The following is an 18,292-nucleotide window of genomic DNA, read 5'->3' as shown; positions in this document are numbered from 1 at the left end:
TCATGAACCTCACAGTGTCTTAAGATATTCAAGGATGAGAAGGTCTAAAAAAGGAGAGACTAAACTTTCTAAAAGGGGGCTTGAATGATTCACTGGAAAAAAAAACAGACATAAGGCCTCTGAGTTTATGACACAGGTATTTACTATTCATGCTTTGGGGAAAACTTGGGAAGTTCTAGTATTTATGGGAGAGTATTTATGATGTTATGATGGCTTCTGGTTTTTTTTTTTTTTCCAAATATGTATTTGTCTTATTCTGTGTGGTTCTGGAGAGCAAGATAATAAAAAAGTTTTAGCGGCATGGGTGTAGGAACAGATATTCCCTACCAAATCCCAGCACATGTTTTGGGCTCAATACGTTTTTCAGTAAATGACTCCATGCCTGCCTGCATGACAAATGAAAACATATGGATGAAACTTACAGGGAGACAGATTTTGGATTCAGCTTATCTTTTTAATAATTTGAGTTATTCATAAATTAAATGGACTATGTGGGAAAGGCAATAAAATTCTCTATTACTGGGAGTGAAACAGGAGCAGAAAGACCATTTTTCAGGGAGGTGATAGAGGATTTATTTGTTAGATAATGGTTAGACCACATAAGCACTGAGAGTCCTAAAAACTCAGATATGCCAGTTCTAAAACTTTAAATCCAGGGGTCTTCATACAGAATCTTGGGAGAAGTATAAATAAGACTCATGAACTCAGAGAAATCTTTAAGAGGCATGTGTTCAATGGCATGTTTATTAAACAAATGCTCATGACAGATTTTCACAACAGCAACAAATGTTATTTCACTACATCGAATCTCCCTTACTAAGAAAAAAAACAACAATCACAGCGAGGTTGATGGATCTGGATGCTTTTTTCATGTTTTTTTCTGGGGAGCGGGGGAGTAAAACCAGTCTTCTCACTCGTTTTCTTCTCTTTTCCCTTCTTGAGCCTCACCCGATTTCATTTTCTTCACCTCCTCTCTGGCTAAGTATCCCCGGAAGGCTGCTTGGATTTTGAGAGCAGCGTTCTCTCTTTCTTCTTCAGAAGTTTCCTTCATGGAAAGGAGAAAAAGTAAGAGACTTCTTAAATATCCAGTATTTTTTTTAAATTAACATATAATGTATTATTAGTCCCAGGGGTCCAGGTCTGTGAATTGCCAGGTTTATACACTTCACAGCACTCACCATAGCACATACCCTCCCCAATGTCCATAATTAAATATCCAATATTTTGATGCCATAAAAATAAGTGCAGAAATGTAATCAATATAGGGATGTAACAGTCGAGATCTGTTGCTTCCTAAGGGAATTTTATAGACTGTCATGTTGTGTATGTTCCAAACGGTGAGTGCCAAAATAGCAGGAATTTTGTTTTCTCATTCTTTATTATGCCTCTGCAATAAATGATCAGTGCCAACTTCCCCCCTCAAAATAGCTCCTGTTTAACAGTTTCCTAAGCAATGACATTTTTTTGGGGAAAATAAGTAAGAATCCTTAAAGCAGAATAGTCAAGAATAGTCAAGAATAGTAAATGTGCTGTTTCAAAATAATGATTACATGAAATTTCTTAATTTTTCAATGATTAGCTAATCAGAATCATACATGTAAAGTGGACTGCCAAAGAAATCCTTTTAGTCCAATAATGTCAGTTTTAAGGTGGTTGGCTGAACTTCTGCATATAGTTTTTGTTTTTGTTTTGTTTTTTTAAAATTTAGGTATGGGATGCCTGGGTTGCTCAGTCCCTTGAGCACATGGCTCTTGATTTCGGTTCAGGTCCTGATTTCAAGGTCCTGGGATCAAGCCCTGTATTGGGCGTCATGCTCATCAAGGAGTCTGCCTGTCTCTGTCTTTCTCTGTCTCCCTGCTCTCTCCTCTCAAATAAACAAATAAATAAACAAAACCTTTCAAAAAAAATAAAATTTAGGTATTATTTACCTACATTATAATAAGTGAGACACACAGATCTTAAGTGTCTAATTCAAAAGATATATAGTTTTTAAAAAATTATTTATTTATTTATTTATTTATTTGTCAGAGAGAGAGAATACACAAGCAGGGGTTTGGGGGCAGCAGGCAGAGGCAGAGGGAGAAGCAGGCTTCCCATGGAGCAAGGAGCCCTATGTGGGAATCAATCCCAGGTCCCCAGGATCATGACCCAAGCCAAAGGCAGATTCTTAACCGACTGAGCCACCTAGGTGTCTGATATTTAGTTGTTGTTTTTTTTTTAAGATTTTATTTATTTGGCAGACAGAGATCACAAGTAGGTAGAGCAGCAGGCAGAGATAGAAGGAGAAGCAGGCTTTATGCTGAGTAGAGAGCCCAATGCAGGGCTCGATTCCAGGACCCTAGGATCATGACCTGAGCCGAAGGCAGAGGCTTTAACCCACTGAGCCACCCAGGTGTCCCTGATACATAGTTTTTAATACATGGTTTTAAATTATAACAGTGATACATATACACTTAAAAATTTAAACATCAGGGAGCCTGGGTAGCTCAGTAGGTTAAGCATCTGCCTTCTGCTCAGGTCATGATCCCAGAGTCCTGGGATTGAGCCCCATGTCTGGCTCTCTACTCCGCAGGAGACCGCTTCTCCCTCTCCTTGCCACTCCCCCTGCTTGTACTCTCTCTCTCTGTGTCAAATAAATAAACAAAATCTTAAGAAATAAATAAATAAAAACTTAAATGTCACTCATAGTGGAAGTTTTCTTCCCCTTTCCAAATCTACTTCTAAGATGTAACCATTACTATGGGTTGAGTATATACAACTTTCCAAAATTTCTCTATATAAAAAGTATTCATATGGGTATATACATGGCTTTTTATTTTAAAAATGAGATCATACTAATTACAGTGTTCCCAATGACTTTTTCCTCATAACTATATATCTTGGTTCTCTTCTCTTTATTATTATTCAGTATGTAACTGCCCATTCTTCTTCTTTTTTAATGACACCATGTATTACATGTACTAAGCAACTTGATTTATTTACTCAGTCTCCTGTTGATGGACCTTCAGGTTGTTTACACCCCTCACCCCATTAAAAAAACAATGAGGCAAATGTAGATCTCAAACTTCTAAATGCAAACAGAATGGTATTAAATCCTTTGAGATGATGCCCCAGTACGAGCAAATGAATTATAATGAAGCTGGAAATCAATAGGATCTCAATTCAAAGTCATGAAATGCTGATTAAGGGCAACTACTAAAGATATAAGGAAATGACTCCCTTTCTTCCCTGACCTCCCATTGCATCTTATGGCAATGTTAGGCCGATTGGGTTGTGTTGATATAATTCTGGAATAATTTATAAAGGTTATAGGTAAAAGTTAAGCCTCCAACTGGGGAGGAGGTAAGGTATTCCTTGAAGAGGATGCCTACTTTGGGTGTCAGTTAATGGGTGACTAATGGGGACATTAGAACATGAAAAGGAACTCAGAAGTTTGGCCTTCAGCACTGTAGAGAGTAAGTTCTTTCTCACTAGGTTTGGTCGTCTTGAGTCTGGACTATGAAGAGTATAGATAGTGATATGCTGGTAAATGCTTAGATATAGAGTCTCCAGAAAAAATGTCTGATTTGCAGTATTGGCCATGATCTTCATACTCCTACCATGGCTGATTTCAAGCTACCAAGCAGACATTGCTGATCATGGGTTGTATAGAGATGTGCACAATTGTCTCTTGAGAGCTGGATGTAGCACACTCCTGGGCATAGGTGTCTTTGAAGGTGGGCCCTACTCAAGTCTTTATTGCTTAGGCGTAGGCTGCTTATCAGGAAGTCATTTTGTAGACAACAGTGCATGGAAGGTGAATAAGACACATTGTGTAAAGCCATTCTGTTTGGTGGTATGTGATTCTCTGGGTTTCCTTTTGTTATCTCTGAACCTTTGTCACTATGTGGTGGTGAGAGCATCAATTAGTGAAAAATTTTCAATGTGGAAAGTGAATCTGAAGGATTAAGAGTGAGGCAGTGAGTTCTGTCTGTTTTTCCCTTTGGGGAGATTTCCCCACTCATTGACATCCTTGGAAAAAAAAAAGATTTAATTTTTAAGGGGAAGAAGGAGTTTTCCTTTACGATAGGCATAGCTAAAAATGATCTACCAGTTAGTTTATCACTGATGCCAGTTATCTAGAAAGCAAAATCATAATTTTAGCAATATGGGTAACAGACTGGATTCCTATTTGGAGTATAATTTTAAATTGAGTGATATGATTCTTTGTAGGAATCTAATAGTATATGGAAAACATAACTTACTAAGGCTTTGACTGGTGTCTCATCCTCTTTCACAGATGTGCTAGACTTTTCTTTTTCAGACTCACAACTCTCAGGTGATTCATGCTCCTGGAAGAGGGGTGACAGGGCCAAAGAGTCAATCCAAAATAGTAAAGTCTTGGATCAAACCTCTTAAAGTCTTTAAATACTGCTGTATGTTATTGAGAAGTAGTAGGAATTAAATACATACTGATTTTTTAAAAAAGGAAAGTAGGTTGGAAAAAAAGAGAAATACATGAAAATTTTCAAAGGAATATGCATAAACAAATATGACCAATTGGTGGATTGGTGAATTGGTGAAAAATGCAGATTTTTTTGCTTTTGGAATGTGTGTAACGCTATTTCATATGAAAAACAAGCTATTGTCTTATACTAAAAGGTGTTAAGATGCTGTAATGAATCGTGAACAAAGTATAAAAAAGAAGTGCTGTTAGTTTTTAAAATAAGAGCAAAATATATGCTACTGTGTCCCATAGTGTGAGTCAAGTTTTGATGGTGTTCTCCAGTAGATTTGGGGAATTTGGGGAAAGTCAAGTTGACTTTTTAATGGAGTCTGTAGATTCCAAACCATGTCAAAGAGTTAAGTTCTGCTTGGGGAACCATTTAAGTAAAAAAAGGGAAATTAGCTCTGCCTATTTTGACATGGTTGTTGAAATTTTCCACCAAAATATAGAGGCGTTGCTAATTCACAGCCTATGGGAAGAGTTTCTTTAATCTATAAAACAGAAATTTGAAGACATATAAGCTAATTAGTAAAGTCTTTAGAATTCAAAAGAGATGAAAAAAACACCTTGAAATTGCTATGTGACACAAAGATTTAAAACTTTCTGACATTATTCCTTTGATTGAAATAAAACATGAACACAGAGAATCTTGTTAAATGACTAGATGGAAACAAACTCAACACCCCCATATCTGGCAGGCACAAATGGATGGAACTTTACTTTTGAATTCACGGAATTTAAGTGACAGGTATTTCCCCAGGAAATTCCCCAAATCTACTGGGGAACACCATCAAAACTTGAACTTGGCTAATTCCCTTTTATTCTAATATCTGATGGTGCTTTGTGGCTAACGTAATATCTCAGTTGTCTAGAAGAGTGCTTCTCAGACTTGAATGTACCGACAAATTACTTTGGGGGAGCTTGTTAAAGTTCAGCTTTCAACTTGCAGATCTGGAGTAGGGGCCTGAGAAAAAATTTCCATTAAGTTCCCAGTTAGTTGATGCCAGTGATGCAGGGATACACAAAGCTTTTCTCAACCAGTGTTCCTCTTCTGGACCACAGAACACAGAAAGTTTTGAGTGACTAGTCTCATAATTCTCTCAAGGACGGTATATAATTAAAGCCATTCGAGGAAAAAAGGAGGGACACCTATTCCGTACATGCAATCAGTGCCTTTGGCTTAGGCAAAATAATATTATTTTATTTTATTTTTTAAAGATTTTATTCATTTATTTGACAGAGAGACACAGCAAGAGAGGGAACACAAACAGGGGGAGTGGGAGAGGGAGAAGCAGGCTTCCCGCTGAGCAAGGAGCCTGATGCAGGGCAGGGAGCCTGATGTGGGGCAGGGAGCCCTATGCGGGGCTCCATCAAAGGACCCTGGGATCATGACCTGAACCACCCAGGCACCCTAGGGCTTAATTATTTTGAGGAACCTTGGCTGAAAAAGGCTGATTCTGAGAATGCTGCTAACGAGAAGGTAGGTTCAGTCTCTGAACAGATTAGCTTTGTAGAAAAAACTCTCCCATTATGAATTTAAATTCTAATCAGTCTTTTGTAAGATGTCAATGATGATGAAACAACTGGATGGATGGTGTTTTATGAAATGCCATTCATGAATTCAACAAAAGTTTATTGAATATCTGCTATTGCTAAGCATTGTGATACCCAATACTATTTGAAGAATAAATGAGTAATTATTCTGTAACTTTCAAGTTCATTCTTCCTGTCGATCACCTTTCCATTTCAGCTAAGTATCTGTCCATGATTCAAATAATTTAGAAAAAAATTTCTCATCAGAAAGAACAGCACAATTAAAAAGGTTTAATAAGATATTTGTTTGCCTTTCATGATGTTCATGATTCTGGGAAGACTGCAATATTCTCTGTTTTGGTGGCAGGGAGAAGAAGATAACCAAATCCATGAGTTTCCTGGGTCCATACCTTGAAAGCATGGTTGTTATAGAAGCGGTCATCTACCTTAGTCCCCCATTCTGCTGGGTCAAAGTTGGTTTCTAAATAACAAAAATATTATAATTTCAGACTTATTTTGAGTTCATTAAAGTAAATCCAGAATAGTAACACAAAACAAGTTTTCTTTTTCAAACCACAGGTTCTTTGCTGCCAGTTGAAAATATTATTATGTATATAACCTAACATTGTAAACATAACCAGTGATCACAGAATATATGATGATGAATTAATAAACATTAGATGAGCCCTTGGGGATATTTAGAAAGGCAGTAAAAAAAAATATAATTTCTGCTTTATAGAATTTATAATATGGGAGAGAACAAATGCCAATACTTAAATACAAATACAGAAACTCATAAACATGTATCAGTAAACGCAAGAAAATGTATAAAAATAAATGCTAAATAGCAAGGAAGTTTGGAAAAGTGAAGAATCGGAGAGGTTTTTAAAAATGAGGCATATTATATAGTTAGTAGACATAGGCTGTATTTATATTCAAGCAGAATTTTCCTTTAACTTTTCGTTATAAACAATTTTAAACTTAGAAAGTAGAAAGAATAATATAGCAGAATCTCATGTGCACATTATTCACATTCAACAATTATAAACTCATCATTTATCTTATTTTATCTGTAATTTCACTCAATTTCCCTCTCTTTCGTCTGATTATTTTTAAGCCTGTTCCAGGCACCCTATTGTTTTATCTACAAATATTTATTTTAAAGCCACAATACTATTATCACATCTAAAAATACTAACAATAATGCCTTAATATCAGCTATCCAAATTTTCCCTATTGTCTAATATATTTTTGGCTTTTTTTTTTTTTTACTGTGGATTTGTTCAAATCAAAACCCAAACAATAGGCACACACAGTATTTTGTTATGCCTTTCCCATCTCTTAATTGAAAGAGATTGTCACCTATCTCTCAGCCCACATTTTTTCCCTGCAATGTTTTTGTTGAGGAAATTGGATCATTTTTCCTTTGGAGTTTTCCACAGTTTAGATATTTCTGATTCCACTCCCATGATGACTTTTAACAAGTTCCTTTGCTTTTGAATTTCCTGTAGCTGATTCAGGATTTATTTATTTAGGTATTTATTTATTTATTTGGCAAGCGTACTTTATAGATAGCGTAGTGTAATTGTCAGGATATAATATCTGGTTGTATCTCTTTTTATAATCTTTAAAGGCCCATTGATGATGGTTGCTTAGATCATTTCTTTAGGGGTTGCAAAATGGCAATGTTCTTATTTGATCATGACTTCTTTATTTCTGGAGTAATCAGTAAAGAAAAACTTACCCATAGCAACTATTTGGTTACCCTGACATACAGTTCATCCAGAAAAGGCATTTTAAAGTTTTGATTCTTTCCCCTTATCAACCAGTTTACAGAATAATCAGTTGGTTCCTTAGGATCCTCTTAAGGAGGTTTTCTTTGTTTGTTTGTTTTGATCATTATGAACAAATGAATATTTAAGAAATTGGCTCAACTTCAATCCCTTGCATTTATTCTTCTTCTTGATGCTCTAATTGTCCAGACTTGGCTGGTAGGAGCTCATTCAGGTGTTCAGATGCTCCGGAGTGCTTTGGAAACAACTCTAGTAATCTTTGACAGTTTCCTTCTTTTCTGGGACTAGATGTTCAGGCTCATATTTCCTCCCCAATTCACAGAATTAGGTAGTTCTCTAAGAAACCTTGGTTCCTGGGAAATGGTAGCTAGAGGCCACAGTCTAGAAGCTAAGTGCTCACCAGTACTGGGTTAATGATTGTTTTGTGGCCTTTTAAAAAATGCATACAGTTAGAAAACATTTTTTCATTTTTACAGAGAAAACATGTCATTGAAGTCACACTGATATTTTTCTGTTCAAATTTAGGATTATTAACTTCCTTCATTTTTATATGTTTGTCATTTTTCTTATGGTAAAAATCTTAGTCCTAATAACAGTAGGATAGTGACTTATTTGCTATGTCCCACAGTGTATAAGAACTATAATTATACTATAATTTTAATTAAACTATGATATTATTAACAATGATTACTGAAAACAATTCAAGACCTCTAACTTCATTTTGTTTTTAGGCTATCTCCGCTGAGGGATGTATAGTCAAATTACTGTGTTATAAAGTCACTTGAAAAAAAAAAGAATTAATTCTTTTCTGTGTGGTTATATCTACCCAGTCAATACTAGCTAGGTTTGTTTGTTTCATTTTGCTAATGAACTTTAGAGATTCAACAATTTTAAAAATTTATTTCCACTTTATGTTAAACATTTATGATTTTCAGTTCAAGATATATTCAGAGAATTCTAGTTTTTTTTTTTTTTTTTCCTCAAGATTTATTTGACAGAGAGAGACCTAGTGAGGGAGGGAACACAAGCAGCGGGGGTAGGAGAGGGAGAAGCAGGCTTCCTGCGGAGCAAGGAGCATAATGTGGGGCTCCCGTTGAGCAGGGAACCTGATAGTGGCTCAATCCCAGGACCCTGGGATCATGACCTGAGCTGAAGGCAGACGCTTAACTGACGGAGCTACGCAGGCGCCCCTAAACATACTTTTTCCTATGTTACTTTTTTCACCTAATGTATCCTGAAGATCACTCCATGGCAACATATAGAGATCGTCCTCACTCTGGTTTTGTTTGTTTTACAGTTGTATATAATGGATGTCCTCTAGTTTATACAACAAATCCCATATGATGGATATTTGGCTTGTTCCCTCAAAGAATGATGCCATGAAATGGGGAGAATTTGAATTTCTATGTCAAATTCTCTCCCTTGGTGTTATATCATTTTGTACCTCCTCCAGCAATGTATAGGAGGACTGCCTATTTCTCCTTCAGACTTGCCTGGAATAAATTGGCAAACTTTGGCTTTTTGCCAGTCTGATGGGAGTGGTCCCCACTGTAGTTTTGATTTTTGGCTTCTGTTGCTATGGGTTAGTTTTAGTATGTTCTCATATGTTAAGGGCCATTTGCATTTTGTGTGTGTTTGCTCATATCTCTAGACCATTGTTTTATACAAGGTTTATTAGTTTTTTCTTCAGTATTTTTAAAAAGATTTTATTTATTTATTTGACAGAGAGAGGTCACAAGTAGGCAGAGAGGCAGGCAGAGAGAGGCAGGGAAGCAGGCTCCCCGCTGAGCAGAGAGCCTGATGAGAGGTTTGATCCCAGGACCTTGATATCATGACCTGAGCTGAAGGCAAAGCCTTTAACCCACTGAGCCACCCAGGTGCCCCTAGTTTTTTCTTCAGTATTTTTACAAACCTTTAATTATCAAGTTTATTAACCTGTTGTGATATAAATTACAAGGTTTCCTCAGTTTGTCATTTGTAGTTTCATTTTTCTTATGGTGATTTTGTCATGGAAAAGTTTACTTTTTTTTTTTTTTTAAAGATTTTATTTATTTATTTGACAGAGGAAGAGAGATCACAAGTAGGCAGAGAGGCAGGCAGAGAGAGAGAGGGGAGGAAGCAGGCTCCCCGCTGAGCAGAGAGCCCGATTCCGGCTCGATCCCAGGACCCTGGGACCATGACCTGAGCCGAAGGCAGAGGCTTTAACCCACTGAGCCACTCAGGCGCCCCGGAAAAGTTTACTTTTATGTAGTCAATCCTATTAGTCTTTTTCCCTAATTGCTTTTGAATTTTTAAGTAATTATTGATAGCAATTTAGCTAGCAAAATTTTTTCCTCTCTTATATTACAGAGAAATTCATCCATGTTTCCTTCTAGTATTTGTATGGTTTCATTAAAAAATAATTTAAATCTTCGGTCAATTTGGAATTTACCCTGGTGTATGTTGCAAGGAACAGATCTAATTTTATCTTTTTCCATCTTTATCTCAACATAGTCTACCTTATAAAAAGTCTACCTTCTCTCTAGTGATCTCAGATACCACTTATATCAAATGCTGATACGTTTTCTATCAGAAAAAAATCAAAATTAAGACTAATAATTACCTATGAAGAATGCTGGCAAGGGAAATCTTGCATCGTGTGAGAGACTGGGCTAGAGGACTTTTTCTTCCCTTTTGGAGAGACTACATTCTGATAGATGTATCATTTGGATAATTCGCCTTTAGTTTGCGTAAATGGAAATGGGTATGGTGCTTTAAATTTTTTCAAATAGTTTTGTCTAATTCTTATTAGTTAGAGACTAGTAAGCTGAGACCATTAATCTGAATCACAAATTTCTTTAATTATCATGATCAGTAACAATGACTCAAATGTTTTTGTAATGGGGCATTTCTGAGATCTAAAATTAAAGAAATGACTAAAGTCTTCTTAATCATGAATTTGTAAAATTAATGTTATAATAACAAAATTAAATTAATGCTCATTAGAATTCACCTCTTACCCTAAAAGATTTCTCTTAATAGCTTTTTAGAGGCACATAAGTTTTAAATTGTGCAACAGATATTCACAATGTGAAAAGACCAGCAACATTCAGGAATTTGGCAGAGATTCTAGGCTCTGCCAGGGTTCAGCAAAGAAGATGGCGGAGCTGTGCAGTGTGTATGGGAGTTGCTTGAATTAAAAACTTGTGGGAGGGGGCGCCTGGGTGGCTCAGTGGGTTAAGCCTCTGCCTTCAGCTCAGGTCATGGTCTCAGGGTCCTGGGATCGAGCCCCGCATCAGGCTCTCTGCTCAGCAGGGAGCCTGCTTTCCCCTCTCTCTCTGCCTGCCTCTCTGCCTACTTGTGATCTCTCTATCAAATAAAAAAATAAAATCTTTTAAAAAAAAAGTTAAAAAAAAAACTTGTGGAAGGTTTCCTTCTTCTGGAAAATGATTTCAAATCAAATGCTTACTTACTTGTAGTTATTTCTTGTTACCTTTACCACTCTGTTGGAATACTGTAGTCAAAAGTAATGATGGAAACAGCTTATACAAAGTGGTTGTTCTAGTCAAAAAGGGTTTTTTTTAAATAGAAATGTATAGCTGTAATAATTCTCATTTTGACTACTGGATCAGGTCTTGATAGTTATGAACCTTCAAGAATGGGAATTTGGACATTTTATTTCTGGAAATGAAGAAACTGCTTTGGCTCTCAGCCAAAGAGTCACTGTGAGTATGAATCTGGGCAGGACAGGACCTTGGGAGAATAGAGAAAGGATATAAATCACCTTCCCAAGCTGGAATTTCATTTTTTAATTTTTAAGTAGGCTCCACATCCAGTGTAGAACCCAATGTGGGGCGTGAGTTCATGACCCCAAGATCAAGACTTGAGCCAAAATCAAGAGTCAGATGCTTAACTGACTGAGCCACCCAAGCACCTCTGGAATTTCACTTTAAAAGTAGTGTTTCTCTGTGACTTTTTGCAGGCTAGTTTCATATACCCCAGCAAATACCAATCTATTTAAGGAGCATGGAATTATTATTATTTTTTTTTAACAATACTTATAATACTTTCAAGTAAGAAGAGTCACCATGTAAAGAAAACCACAAACTTTCCTCCTAGGAGGACGAGACAGTCAACTGCCTGGCATGCACTGAAACAGCCTGTTGGAAAATCGAGAGCTGGACTGGATGACCTCTTGAGGTTTCCTTCCACCCAGTGTGTCCATGAAGAATACAATGAAGAAGGTCTGTGTAACCAACTGGTAATTTTCAATAATGTGAAATAACTTGATTTATGAGATCTTGTCATAAAGGCACATGTTTTCAATAGCGAGAACGGTTATTTGAAGCTACCTGCCTTCTAAAAACTTTCTATGGAATGAGGACTTAAGCCAGTTTCACCATAACCAAATACTTAGTCTCTTAAAAAAAAAAAAAAAAAGCCTATTTAAAAAAATCTTACTCTCTCGTTTCTCTAGAAGATTTTCAAAGTATGCTGCTGCAAAAGCTGGTATATTTTCTGGTTGCTCCCTCAGAATCTCGCGTGTCAGCCCTTCAAGAAGATTTCCAAATCCTTGTGGAATTCGGTAGTGGGTGTTGGAGAATGGAATCGACATCTCCTTGGAAGGAACTGCCTATTGTACCTAGAGATTCATTAGAGAGTACTGTCTTTAAATTTGTCTGATTTTACTTATATAATCACAATTATGACAACAAATTATTCCTGAGCTCCCAATTTTCTGGACTTCAGTTCTTTCTCCCCAACACAACTCCAGTCCATCACTTCTTCGAGTTTTGAACTCTCCATCATTAATTAGAATATTACAAAACCAGACTCATTTACTAGGCCAAGTCATCTTTTTAAATTACAAAAATTACAGATTTTTCACAACGTTAAGTACTTTTTCTCTCTGTCCCTCTTGTCTTTAAAAGGTGAGGGTAATTTCTGCTATCCCACAGGAACTTAGAGAGAAGCATTGTTCAAAATTCATCATAAATCGCTGTTTGGGGTCTAAAATTTTTAAAAAATTGAATTAAGAACTAACCTTGGTTCTAGAAATTATTCTAATTCGTTGAATGAAGAAGTTTAACACTTAAGGTCTTGCCCTTTGTTTCCACTTCTGAAGCATGACCTAAAATGCCCCAAAGCACCTACATACTCTGAAAGGGGCAGCAGGGTCAGAGGGGGGCGGAGGCAAGATCACGATTTTGCAGTCGGAAGGTCCATGATTTGGGATTCTTGTGTTTTCTGGTTTTGTCTTGACCAGGTCTTATCTTCCTGTCTTGGAATACAAGGACTGGATTAAGGACAGCTGCCAAGCAGCGGGTTGGGCTGCTGAGTATGCAAACGACACTCAGGGACCCGGCCTTTTCGTGAAAGTGCCCATTTTTTGGCAAGTCCGCAAGCCGTAGTAGGGGTCTAGGTGAGGGACTAGAAGGTTTGATGAGTCCCAAAGTGCGGACTGTTTTTGAGGGAACAGGAGATGAGGCACTGAATCATTGTCGGGTTGTGAGAAGGACAGGTAACCCCCTGAACCACTGTGGGGAGTGGAGGGCGGCTGGAGGGGGGGACACGGGTCTAGTCGGCGGCGGGACGTCGAGGATCTGGGATTTCAGACTCTCGCAGAACGGGCTGCCTTGGCGCCCAATCTGCCTTCGCGATCCCGGAATGTGTCTGGGATCTGAGAGAATGAAAGAGGCGAAGGGAAAAGGCGAGGTGTCGGATTTGGAGAGGAAGTGGGGTAAACCGCCTCACCTCTCCGTTCTCTCAGAGCTGGTGCCGATGGTTCCGGTTGTTATTTCTCGTTGCTGGGTAACCGTTTTTTTTTTTCTTTTTTTAATTCAACTACGGCGGCCGGGAAGGGGTGAGGCAGGGCCGCAGCCGGAGGCCAGGGGCCGGCTTCGCGACAGAACAGCCAGGGAGGGGTGGAGTCAGGCCTCCCCGCCCCGCGCAGGCCCCGCCCACGACTCCGGCACCGCCCCCCCCATCTCCGCCGCTGAAGTCCTTGTCCAGAGTCCCGCACCAGGGTGGCGGATCTTCGCCAACATGGTAGCGCTGGGATTTGTGTTTGGGCTGGTGCTGCCTTTAATCCTGCCGGCCGACACGAGTGCAGGTGAGGCGGCCCGGCTCGGCCCGACCCCTGCCCGTCCGCCTGCGCGGGCTCCCGAGATGCAGCGTCCTCTGCAGAACCCGCGAACCGCGACCCTGGAGCGGGCCTCGGGACCCAGGCCTAGGCCGCAGTGTTTGCGGTCGGTCCGCTTCCTCCACACCCTTGCACGGTCCTGATGACCGGTGTGGCTCAGAGGCCCATGTGGGCGTATCTTAAGGGGGAGGCCCAAAGGTCCCCGACCGAGGCCCTCGGGGTCTTTGAATAACCGCAGGGGAAGTCGAAGGGGGGTGGCGAAGCTCATTAGATAATATTTGGAAACAGATGACTGAGTCATCCCCAACATTTCCCTGCTGCCCCCTCAGTAGTACCCTTGGGGAGGGTTTGCTTCAAGCCTGGTTCCTTAGGGGAATTATATTTGACTAGTTTAAGTGGTGATTAGGATTAGGAAATACAACCCCCTCACTAGCTAAGAATATTTAAGGCTTAGCCTTGATTTCTGGCGCAGGTTACGGATTTCGGTGGTGGGATAATAGGCACGGCATCGGGGAGGAGGGCGACTCACTTTGACTACTGTCCAGGGCGGATCCTGTCATTTGACTACTCCAGGCTGGACACCGAGCCACAACCAGAACCAGAACCTCTGGAGAACCAGAGGGTGGACTCCGCCCGCTAATGTCAAGTACAGTGATAATGCTGGACCCGTTGTTTCCCTCAAACCATTCAAACAGTGGACCCCAGAGATCCCTGCTAAGATAAGAAAGTTGAAGTGAGAATGGGGACAGGGTGCAGAGAAATGACTCTTGCTCCACCTGCGAACTCAGAAGTACCCAGACTGAGACCGCTTGCAGCCCATCAGTAGTGTCTGGGGCTTTAACAAAAGTGTAGACCAGCACTGCTCTGTATAGCACTTTCTGACTCTCGTTCCCACTCAGTGACCTTTGAGTCCAGCCTAGGAGAGGAGAGTAAGGCCATTTTCAAATTAGTTTTTCTTTTAAAGGCTGTTAACTTTAATGCCAATATGGTATTCTGTCTTCACCTTTGGGTCTTACCGTTCCATTACTTTGATTTACAATGACTGTATTTTTCATTAATGCTTTAAATTTTCTTTACTTCTTATTTGGTTGCATATCCTGGCATCTTTCTTTCCAGTCGTTCCCCCTGTGCCCATGTTGACTGTGTAAAATAGTTGAAATGTATAAAAAATATATGAGCAATGAAACAAAAAAATTCAATACCCACGGGTGTTGCACCCAACTTAATAACTAGGTCATTGCATTTTATTGAGACTCTCTGGGTGTTCCTCTCCAATGCATCCATCAGAGGTAACCTAAACACTGTCCTAATTTTGTCAGTCTAATTTTTTTTTAAAGATTTTATTTATTTATTTGATAGAGATCACAAGTAGTCAGAGAGACAGGCAGAGAGAGAGGAGGAAGCAGGGTCTCCTCCGAGCAGAGAGCCTGATGCGGGGCTCGATCCGAGGACCGCGAGACCACGACCCAAGCCGAAGGCAGAGGCCTTAACCCACTGAGCCACCCAGGCGCCCCTTGTCAGTCTAATTTTAATGACTACTTTTAATGTCCCCAGAATGCTAATTCCTGTTGTCTACTCCAACACCCAAATGAAGGAAAAATTGAAGACCTAAAAAAAAAAAAAAAAAAAATTTCAAATGCCAAGTGTCTTGTATTTGACAAAAGGAATGACCAGCTCCGCCTCCTTTCCTAGTCTCCTATTTTGTCCATTGCTCAATTCCTTGGTAATGTTCCACTGTCTACTCTTATCGGCTTGGAATGTGAGCTTTATAAGGGCAGGGAATAGGACTTTTTTTTTTTTTTTTTAAATTTACCACCAGTATCTAACTGCAGCAGAGTGGAAATTGCAGTAACTTTGGAATCCAAGGTGGCTTGGTTTCTAGGCCTGTCCTAAACCACCTGTGTGGTTTCAGATTGGTCAAAGGAGTTGATGATGTGCAGTGTACTTAGCACTGTGCCTGCCACAAGTAAGCTCCCCAGTAAAACGTAAGCTCCCTGCTGCTAGCGGGATTGTTGTCAGTTTTCTTTTTCTTTCTTTTTCTTCCTGTTATATTCGCAGTGCTTAAAGTGGTGCCTGGCACACAGTAGGCATCAATAAATATTTGTCAAAGTAATTAATTAATACTCAGGCTATTAACTGCAATTACCTAAGCTACCTGGGTGTCAGTCTGGTGATCAGTACGTAACATGATTGTACGTTGGGGTGTGAAAGATCCTTTCTACCTCTAAAATTCTTTAGCGCAGGATGACTGAGTGGCTCAGTCATTAAGCGTCTGCTTTTAGCTCTGGTCATGATCCCAGGGTCATGGGATCAAGTCCCACATCAGGCTTCCCGCCCTGCGGGAGGCCCGCTTTTCCCTCTCCCTCTCCGCTTGCTTGTGTTCCCTCTCTCGCCGTGTCTCCCTCTGTCAAATAAGTAAATAAAATCTTAAAAAAAAATAAATAAAATTCTTTAACACAGAATAGAGCCAGGCACAAGGAGGTCCAGTAAATGCATGTTGGCGAAAACAGACAGACTCGGAAAGATGTGTCCCCTGTCTGGAAGACAATGGCTGCACTCAGAGAGCCCATCGGTTTGCACAGGCTCATGTGGGAGCAGACAGCTGGTTTCCTTCATTCTGTTCCCCCCTCCCCTCACCCTCTCTCTGCTTAGCTCTTAGCCCTTTGGTTTCCAGTTTTTGTTCCATATGAAGTACCTACCCAAGACTAGGCCCTCCCACACATGTGCCTCTCCCCTTCCCTTTAGCTTGCTGCCAACCTGCTTATGCAATTGTGGGGTGGGAGAGTCTCTTCTCGGAGCATTTTGCTTGTGGTAGCTGTGCCTCTCCAGCCCATTATCCAGCCTTCTGGATGATCTTCGGTTGTCATATCGGTTGTATGATGGGACTAAAAGAGGGAGGGAGAGCAGAGCATGGTTAGCGACTGGGCTGTTACTCAAAACACAGGACAAATAGGCCACCGGGTCTGTCTGGGATAGACCCCATTAACTGTGCTGTCCTGTTAAGGGTAGCCTAAGGGACCATCCTTATTTGTAGCTTCCAGGGAGGAAAATGTCAACCTTGTTAGTTCTCATTCTCCTTCCTGCCTATCATTTTTGCTTAAAGCCCTTAAAAAAACCCCATAACTTTGTTAATTATTTTCTTCTAGGGATTTTAGTCTGTTTTGCTTAGACAAATTGGGACATAACTTAAGTTTTTTTTTTTTTTTTTCCCTTGTTAAGTTTTGATGAGGAACTCACTGAGATAATTTGGATAGATGCTTGTTATTAATAAAATACTTCAATATAGGCTGCATGTTAAAAATAGGAATGATCTCGTTAAAGTGAGTTCTTATTCAGTCTTGTTAGTGACTCTAGAATAGAATCTGCAGTTTCAAGTGCTCTCCCTCTTGTTCTTTTTATATAATTTAGCTTGTGAGATGGGTAAAATTGAGACAGAAGACCTTTGTTCTGACATTTTGACCTTCTATTTCTCACTGACCTTATTATTTCATCTTAATTTATCTGTACTTGCCTTAGAGGGAAGCAGACATTGTAGATATTCATAAATGCTTATTTAGAATTTTCAGTGGGTTGTCCAAAAAAAAAAAAAACCCACAATAAGGGGAATTCTTTGTGGGAAATCGACACTGGTAGGATGGAAAAGGGGAGATAAAGAGTGAGGGGAAAGATTAGGGAAGGCTGTGTTGGAGGGAGACAGGTTTCTTTATTCCCAGCAACAAGGAGTGGGCATGGTAATAGAAAGTAGGGGAAGGAAGTGGTTTATTTTTCTCATAAATACCATCTGTGGGGTGTATAAGAGGAGCATGTTAGCAATTTGGGGGGAGAAAGTGAAGCAGCAGGGCCAAGCCCCAGGGCAAAGTCAGATCAGGAATCTGAGGGGGAGGAGGCTGGTGGCACATGGGTTGCCCTAGGCTCTTTGAGTTTTTCTTTTATTGGTCACCTTGTACTATGATGTCTATTGTTGGCAACCGTTCTTGTTGGGAGGAATAAGATCTGGGCTTAGAAGAATGAAAAGGGCTGGATATAGTCAAATTGTCCTGTATGAAGACTTTCTGTTCCTTGCTGTTTGAGCAGGTTCAATTGGTGATGACGCTTTTCTAAGGGTTTGTTACATTTTTTAGATGTCGCCTTTCGCTTCGCCTCATACATCAATAACTATATGGTGCTGCAGAAGGAGCCTGCCGGGGCAGTGATTTGGGGCTATGGCACATCGGGAGCCACAGTGACAGTGACTCTGTGGCAAGGTCAGGAAACCATCATGAAGAAAGTGACAAGTGTGAAAGGTAAGGAGGCTGGTCCTCTGTTCAGCTTTTGTCCTCTTCTGCCACCTGCTGGATAATCTGGAAATGAATGCTTAGG

General features: G+C 39.8%; 2 protein-coding genes across 2 annotated transcripts in view; one reads left to right on the top strand and one right to left on the bottom strand.

Moving 5' to 3' along the window:
- Window positions 1–711: 711 nt before the first annotated feature.
- On the bottom strand, window positions 712–13,643 carry SPA17 (sperm autoantigenic protein 17). Its single transcript, XM_047691670.1, has 5 exons — window positions 13,546–13,643; window positions 12,253–12,433; window positions 6,430–6,500; window positions 4,245–4,331; window positions 712–1,045 (listed from the first exon to the last, which is right to left on the bottom strand). The coding sequence occupies exons 2-5, from the start codon at window positions 12,404–12,406 to the stop codon at window positions 911–913; spliced, it is 447 nt and encodes a 148-aa protein (XP_047547626.1). The 5' UTR covers window positions 12,407–12,433; window positions 13,546–13,643; the 3' UTR covers window positions 712–910.
- Window positions 13,644–13,648: 5 nt separating this feature from the next.
- Window positions 13,649–18,292, top strand: part of SIAE (sialic acid acetylesterase) — a 40,092-nt gene continuing 35,448 nt past the window's right edge. The window contains exons 1-2 of the mRNA XM_047691664.1: window positions 13,649–13,903; window positions 18,055–18,216. Coding sequence (XP_047547620.1) covers window positions 13,837–13,903; window positions 18,055–18,216 — 229 coding nt within the window. The 5' untranslated portion in view covers window positions 13,649–13,836. The remainder of the gene's footprint in view (window positions 13,904–18,054; window positions 18,217–18,292) is intronic.

The sequence above is a fragment of the Lutra lutra genome, chromosome 10 (genome assembly GCF_902655055.1).
Source record: "Lutra lutra chromosome 10, mLutLut1.2, whole genome shotgun sequence".
Classification (NCBI taxonomy): Eukaryota; Metazoa; Chordata; class Mammalia; order Carnivora; family Mustelidae; genus Lutra; species Lutra lutra.
The sequence above is the reverse complement of the archived record's forward strand: the minus strand, read 5'-3'. Positions and strand labels throughout refer to the sequence as shown.